General features: G+C 47.0%; 1 protein-coding gene across 1 annotated transcript in view; it reads left to right on the top strand.

Annotated features, from left to right (window-relative positions):
• The first annotated feature begins 613 nt into the window (after positions 1-613).
• Positions 614-8,106, top strand: part of ADAMTS18 (ADAM metallopeptidase with thrombospondin type 1 motif 18) — a 157,334-nt gene continuing 149,841 nt past the window's right edge. Inside the window, exons 1-3 of the mRNA XM_065898629.1 lie at positions 614-703; positions 797-887; positions 3,826-4,142. Coding sequence (XP_065754701.1) covers positions 614-703; positions 797-887; positions 3,826-4,142 — 498 coding nt within the window. The remainder of the gene's footprint in view (positions 704-796; positions 888-3,825; positions 4,143-8,106) is intronic.

The following is an 8,106-nucleotide window of genomic DNA, read 5'->3' as shown; positions in this document are numbered from 1 at the left end:
GCTCGGCTCATCCCTCCGTGCGCTTCAGTGACGTTTTCCCAGCCTGGCCCAGGGCGCTCTCCTCCCTCCCTCGGCGGTCGCTCCCTCCCTCCCCCTTCCTCTTCCCCAGCCTCCCCTCCCCGTGCGCCCCCTCCCTCGGAGCGGGAGCGGGGAATCCCACGCCCTTGCACCAGCCCGGGGGCTCGGACGGGCCCGGGAGCCGCTGGTCGCCAATCACCGTGCGGTGGAGAGGCGGGCGCTCGGCTCCGGCGCGCTGGAGGAGCCAGCTGGCTCTACTGGCCCCGGGAGCCTCAGACGCTCACCCCGACACAGACAGACGCACGGACGGGAGGGCAGGCGCGAACAGAGTCCCCCGGCCGTCTGCGCTCGGAGGCGCGCGCCAGCCCTGGTCCGGGGCTCCCCCGTGCCGCCTCCAGGAGCCGCAGGCGGCGCTGTGCAGGCCGGCGCCGGCGGGAGGGAGGGCGCGCGAGCTGCCGGAGCCGGGGAGGCCCGGCGCGCCCGGCCCGCGATGTGAGCGGCGGCGGCTCCCACCTGGCGCCGCACCTGGAGCGCTGCGCTCCGGGGCGGCGGGGAGGATGTGCGCCGCCCGCAGCCGCCGCGCCCGCACCTGACCATGGAGTGCGCCCTCCTGCTCGCGTGCGCCCTCCCCGCCGCCCGCTCGGGCCCGCCTTGGGGGCCGGCGGGACGGGGGCGCGTGGCCAAGGCAGGTGCCCGGCGGGGAGGCGCCGATGGCGGGTGGCCGGGGACCCCAGCCCCGCCGCGCCCCTCACGCACGGTGTCACCTTTTCTCTTGCAGGCGCTCCAGCTCTGCTGCCTTTGCTGTGCGTCGGTCGCCGCAGCCTTAGCCAGTGACAGCCGAGGCGGCGGCGGCAGCGGATTAAACCACGGTTCGTATTCGCCCCCCCTCCCCCGCGCGCCCCACCGCAGAAGGGCCTCTCCAGGCACTTTGTCCTTTCTTTCCCCCCAAAGAGAGAAAGGGCAGACGAGGCCACCCCTCCCCCCCACGTGGCAGGTGTGCGCGCGTCCTGGAAACGGTTCCTGTTTGGAGAGGGGGATGTGGCCCGGACTCTGAACTTATCGGAAGAATCAGTGCCTCAAGCTGCAAGTCACATAAATGAGAAAACAATACTTGCCCTCGTTCACAGACGGCTGGTTTAAAAAAAAAAAAAAATCCGTGCTGCGGTGAGAAATTAGAAAGTGAGTGGACATTGACTAGGTAGCTGATATCAAAGGGCACCTTCCTCATCTCCTTCCTCTTCCGGGAAAGGACATGCCCCCTTCTTCCCCCATCTTCTTTCCTCCCCCATCTTTCCTCTCCCCCATCTTCCTTCCCCCCCCTTCACTCCTGTCCCCTTTCTCCCTTTCCTTCCTTCTTTCTCCCTTTTCTCTTCCCTCGTATCATTGATTCCCAAAGATCACTTTTAGAGAGAGGAAAGCAGGTAGCCTCTGGTGGGGGGGGGGGGGGGGCGGGGGGTTTTGCTTTATCTTCTTTGAAGTTCCCTCGCTTCAAACTTCCAGAACACTCTTTACTTCTGTCATTTATTAACTTCTCCCTGGCACCTGGAAGGAAAATCCTTGTTTCCATTGTTCCCATGGGCTACTGGAGAACAGCTGATTCCTGATCCAAGGTTTCTATAGCAAGACCTTGATGTCTAGCCGGGGTTTTATCATTTTTTAGTCTTGCAGGCTTATCTCCTCCTCTCAGGGGACCAGGGATCATACTGGGGAGAGGGGGGATGGCAGAGTCATGGAGAAAGGCTGTGCCACCAGGGAGTGGGTGAGTGAGGGGACAGGGGAGAGCCAGGAACTTGCCCTTGAGAAATTCGCCTTTTGTCCAACCAGAAAAGCTGGCTGCAGTTTCTAAAACAAGCCCTCATTGTTTCATCGGGGCCAAATGGCTGGAGGTCCCCTCCATTCCAGCTACCACCTGTAAGGACCTCATCTTTAGGTAGCCCCTGAGCCGATTAATCAGATCACTCACTGCGGGGGCCCTGACTGCCCCTCTTCGCATCAAGGACTGAATATTACCATCAGCCTGCTTGTTCATTCTCCCCTTGGAAACAAACTAGTAGCAGGTGTCTGGGTGGGGGGCTTTGCAGGCTGATCCTGCAGACCGCTGGCTGGGTAAGGCTTCTGCGTGTTCTCCCAGCTAGGAGCAGGCAGAGTTTCAGATGGCTTTGGTCAAGGAGGTAAGAATCAGCTTACAGAGACTGTGTCTGAGCACATGTCAGGGATGGTTTTCACAATTAGGTTTTAGTATGGGGGAGGGAGAAGGTGTTTGTCCCTAAGAAAAAGCTGTGTTTAATCAAAAGCCACATACCAGGAAGATGGCATAGTAGCAATTTTTAAGAGAAGAGAAATCATGTATATCCCGCTCAATTTTTTTAAGGTTAAGAGAAAAACATTTTTTTCAATTGCTTTTTAATATGCATGTCAATTAGATAGTATTTCTAGTTAAAGGAGTGAAGAAGAAAATGGGGGAGAACGGCAAGGACATTGTAAGAATGAATTTCTCAAGCAATATGAGTAACAGATGGTTCATACACAGAACATAGTTGAAAATTATTGTCATATTGGGATTTTTTTAAAAAAATGTAGGACCAATTAGAATATCACTCGTTGATCCCTGCTAGCTACAGGGCTTCTGTTCATTCCTTAGCTTTTTTCTTTCTTTTCTCTTCTTGTTTTTTTTTTTTTTCTTTTTTCTTTTTTCCGGTTGTTGACTATTTTGGGAAAAGGGAAATTCCTCTTGCTTTTCCTCCTCCAGTAACCAAGGACCCAAGTGACTCAAACATGCCTCTTGGTTATTCAGAATCTTTCTAAACACGGTCCAAATTAGTTTCCCATTCTGTGCCTAGAAAGTGGAAATACAGAGCGTTTTTTAATGCACAGAGGGCATATTCCAGATCATCTTGTGGGATGATACTTTTCAGTTTCAATGTCGTGTGATAGAAAACAGTTGGCTAGCCTCGTTTTTTCAAGCAGCAAATTGTTTAACTTCTCTTCTCTGGGACAAGCAGTAATTAGCGCTGCTCTAGGGAGCAACGGTGAAGGTATTTTTAAACACGTCTTTCCAGGTGTCCCCTGATCTGACACGCCCCCACCAACATGTCTGAGCAATTTTCAGCAACAGACTGTAGTGGGAAGTTCTGACAATTTCGAGGCGTTTTTATGTATCCACTCTATTTTATGCTTACAATTAAATGGAATTGTCCCAGGGAAAGCTCGTTTGTAAAACGCTGAGTGATACAAGTGCTGGAGTTTTATTATCACATATAATTAATATTGGAAACATAACACTACAGTTTCTTGTTAATTACCTGAAAATTCATCTCAGGTTACTCAGTGCTGTGAGTTACATTTGAAATTTAAACTCTGTCCCCCCCCACCCCAATGCTCCCAATGTAGTTTAAGCACAAAGGTATCATCTTGGAAAAGTGTTCCTTTCTTGGCTTTGTGGGTTTTATAGTTATTAATACCGTCTCCCCCAAATCAATTTTTATGTATGGATGACTCTATGACTAATATATAAAAAGTCCATCTCTCTGCAGACCATGAGAGTTGTGGCATTTTCCAGAAACATTCTTGACGTTCAACAAGATGGTGCTTGACTTTTAGTTTCCGTAGGAATTGCTGTGGCAGAGCTAATTGTCAAGATCACACAATTCTCCTTGTCATGAGCTGCTCTGAATTACATGTAGTTTAGGTGCGTGGCCATAGAACAAGTATCTTTCAGCTGTGTGTTGCTCTTTGCCAGCCTTTTGGAAAGGGACCCTCGGGCACTTGGGGCTGTGGGTGCTGACAGTGAAACCTTTCCCATTGCAGATTACGTCTTTGTCACGCCGGTAGAAGTGGACTCGGGCGGGTCGTATGTTTCACACGACATTTTGCACAGCGGCAGGAAGAAGCGGTCGACGCAGAGTGCCAGCAGCTCCCTGCATTACCGATTTTCAGCATTTGGACAGGAACTACACTTAGAACTTAAGCCCTCGGCAATCTTGAGCAGTCACTTTATCGTCCAGGTACTTGGAAAAGATGGTGCTTCAGAGACTCGGGAACCCGTGGTGCCAAGATGTTTCTATCAGGGATTTATCAGAAACGACAGCTTGTCCTCCGTCGCTGTGTCTACATGTGCCGGCTTGGTAAGCACCCCCTACTCCCTCTTTCCTGTGTTTTGTATAACTGGAATGAACAGATGTCTGCAATCCTAAGTGCTCTTGCAGCCAACTCCACACATTCACACTGTCAGCTTTGATACGTATAATATTCTCAATTGAATTAATCTAATCTGCTCCCAGAAAAAGAAAATCTATCTAAAAGAACTTTAATTACCATTTAGAACGTTCTTTTGATGTTTAATGGTCTGGGCCTCTTCATTTTCCATGTTTGAGACGATCCCCCAAGGAAATTAATTTGATGGATGCCATTCGCTTTGGAAAGTCTTGAGAGACCAGGCTTTATATAAATCTAACAAGCTGCGTGCCTCTACAGTGCTTTGAAACAGGGAAAACTGTATTTAATGCAAAAGTGTGTTCACTGCCCTGGGAAGCCCAACCTTCCCTGTGGAAGGGAGGCCTCTTGTTTTCTTTCAACTAATCTGTTCATGTTGTCCTGCTCACATAAGGCGTCCTTTCTGAGTGTGATGTGGTATGTTCAGGGGCTGGTGGGATTAAGTGTGGCATCCAGGAAGGCAGGACACTTAAAAAGATTTGGGACAAGCGTTATTTCCTCTTGTGTAATCCTCAGCTGTTGGGCTCGGGATCAAGAATATTGGTATAAAGGATGCTTGTCTCAGAATTCAGTCATCTGTGAGACAATAAATGGTGATCTGGGTTGATTTCATCTTGTGTTGCAATTGAGAAGTGTCTGTAACTGACAGAAGAGTTTGTGTGTGTTGAGACACACCATGGTCATGCTGTGGCGTGGCTAGAAGAAGGAAAATGTGAGAAAGCCCAGCTGAGGGTGTAGTTAGTGTAATGTACGGAATACATCGTGATTGCGCAAGAGAGAGGGGGGCTTAGGCGCTGGCGAGTGAAGACTCCCATGTTCTTGGCTAGCTGAAACTTTATTATTTAACCTGTTTGTTTTCATACTGTGACTTGACATGTAGTTAAAATCTTTTATCACAACCAGAGTTATGATATTTTTTCGTATGGTCTTTAAACTATAGAGTGAAGCAAAGATTTAACAATTCCTGGCTAAGCTGGGTCTGTTTAAATGAACAATATGGCTTACTAGTGACCTATATGTTCTATGATAGTTACACGCACCTAAGCAGCCCACACACACGTGAATATATCTTGTTCTTGTTGTTTGGTTGGTTTGGTTGTCATGAGTCTCTTGCTCGTTTGGGAACGTCCCCCTCTTTTCCCTCTCTCCTGTCTATTCCAGTATCCTTATGTCTTCAGAAGGAGGTTAGGCCCTCCATCACAGTGGCTTAAACTATCCCATTCCAGATACCCCAGTGGTGAAGACTAGTCTGTCCAAGTTCATCTTTCATACCAGCCCTTACTAGTAGGACCGTGGGCAAGTTATGAATCTCTCTGTGTCTTAGTGTCTCTCTCTCTCTACAATGGGAATAACAAGGGGGTTTACAGCACCGTGGGGGTAAAGTGACTTCCTACATGGGAAGTGCTACGGCAGCTCTTGGAAGGAGCTTAGTCTCCCCGTGGTTAACGCGGTCAATATTCCACTTTCTGTGAGTGATAGGAAATCTGACCAATTATCCCATATTCATAGATGTCAGGTTGTTTCTCCTAAGAAGGAGATTCACTTTTGAACGGGGAATGACCACTTAACACATAGAATGAGGCAAGTTAAAAAGTTCCATCTTTGGGCTGAAGGTGAAAGAAGTCATTGGCCACCACATCTGCCCGTGTATAAGGCCGATGTAATTTTTTTTCTTTGCGTACCAATCTGATTTTTGTTTGCTTTTATCTTTTTAATTCAATTTTTATTTTATATCGGACTGTAGTTGATTTACAATGTTGTGTTAGTTTCAAGTGTACAGCAAAGTGACTGAGTTATACATATACATACACATATATGCATTCTTTTTCAGATTCTTTTCCCGTGTAGGTTATTACTGAATATTGAGTAGAGTTCCCTGTGCTCTACAGTAGGTCCTTGTTGATTATCTATTTTATATATAGTAATGTGTATATGTTAATCCCAAACTCCTAATTTATCCCTCCCCTCCACCTTTCCACTTTGGTAACCATAAGTTTGTTTTCAAAGTCCGTGAGTCTGTTTCTTGTTTGTAAATCAGTTCATTTGTATCGTTTTTTTAGATTCCACATATAAGCAAAATCATATGATATTTGTCTTTCTCTGTCTGACTTACTTCACTTAGTATGATCATCTCTGCGGCCATCCATGTTGCTGCAAATAGCGTTTCATTCTTTTTTATAAGGCTGTTATAAATTGAAATCATGAAACTCACAATCTGTTCCTACTTTTCAACAAGCCAGCCACATATACTTAATTAACTTTAGTTCTGTAGGCCTCAGTTTCCTCTCCTGAGCCATGTGAAATTATTTCTAAGACCACGGCCATCTCTAGGCATCTGACTCCAATTATCCAATTGTTTGGGCCCATGGGGCATGGGGTAGGGAGAGGATCAAGCTTATCCCCCTTGCATTACCCACCTCCCCAAGTCCCTGCCGAACAGCAGCAAAATACAGACACAGCCATCCTCAATCAAACAATAAGAAAAATAAAACAAGGAAGAGGGCAAAGCCACAAATGAGAAGCTGAGACACGGCTCTGTGTTAACGCCTGTAACTTCTATTGAGGTATAATGTATATACAGAAAAGTGCAAAAATGTATGTACAGAAAAATGCAAAAATCGTGGAGTACAGCCTAGTGAATTTTTACAAAGTTCACACCGCTGTAACCAACAACCAGATCAAACAGGGCGTTACCAGTGTCCCAGAAGACCCCCACCTGTCCACCAGAAGTAACCACTGTCCTAATTTGTAACATAGCTTAAGTTCGCCTATTTAAAAATTTTTTACCTAAGCGACGGTCATACAATAATTCCTCTGTATGAGTATTCTACGTTGTTTCCATCTAATTGTTGGTGGCATTTAAATTGTTTCCAGTTTGGGGCTGTTAGGAGGAGTAATACTAAACGTTCTCGTCTACGCCTTTTGGTGAGCTTATGGACACATTCTGTTGGAAACATACCAAAGACTGAAGTTGCTGGGTCATAGGTTAATATATATGTTTTCCCTAAAGCAAAATAGCGAGCAGTGTGGTCAGTGTTCGTCTGTTGGTTTTGCAGCTAGCCCTTATACAGGCAGCACTCACCCTAAGCAGGGAGAGTGGCACCACCCAGCTCCTTCCCCAGGAACTGCACTTACCGCTCTTTTCCTAGATTCAGCCAAACAGCTTTTCAGAGTGGTTGCACTAATTTACACGGCCATCAGCAGTGTATAAGAGTTCCAGTTGCTCCAACATTCTCATCAACACTTGGCTGTTGTCTGTCTTTTCCATTTTTGCCACTCCCATTGATGGATGTGAAGCAGTATCACACAGTGGGTTTAGTTTGCATTGTTCTGATGGTTAATGAAGTTGAGTATCCTTTCTTATGCCTACTGGCCACTTGTATACCCTCTTTTGTGATATCATATATGGACAAGAAGTATTATACAGGTTTTCCCTGTTATCTGAAAGTAGAGTGTCCCTATGAAGTCTTTCGTAAGCCAAAATGACAAAAGCAAAGAAGCAATTACCTTAGGACACATCTTGGCAATGAATGCACAAAATAAATTGACATAAAGCACAAGTGCTCGCAGACATAGTTCAGAGCTACAGTGGCTTGATGCAGAGATTCTTAGTGCAGTTCCTGGGGAAGGAGCTGGGCGGTGCCACTCTCACTGCTTAGGGTGAGCCCTGCCTGTATAAGGGTTAGGTGCAAAACCAACAAACACTGACCACGCTGATCGCTATTTTGCTTTGGTTTTCTTTTCCATAAAAACGAAAATCCTCTTCGTATTTCTTTTGGTTAGCAAAAACCAGGTGCTAATTGGGTTTTTCGTAAAAGCGAAGTGACATAAAGCAAACTTGCGAAAGTGGAGGACTCCTGTATATGCTTTCAGCCC

This window comes from Phocoena phocoena, chromosome 20 (genome assembly GCF_963924675.1).
Source record: "Phocoena phocoena chromosome 20, mPhoPho1.1, whole genome shotgun sequence".
In the NCBI taxonomy this organism is placed as follows: Eukaryota; Metazoa; Chordata; class Mammalia; order Artiodactyla; family Phocoenidae; genus Phocoena; species Phocoena phocoena.
Note: the sequence above shows the minus strand (reverse complement) of the source record. Positions and strands in the feature narration are given on the sequence as shown.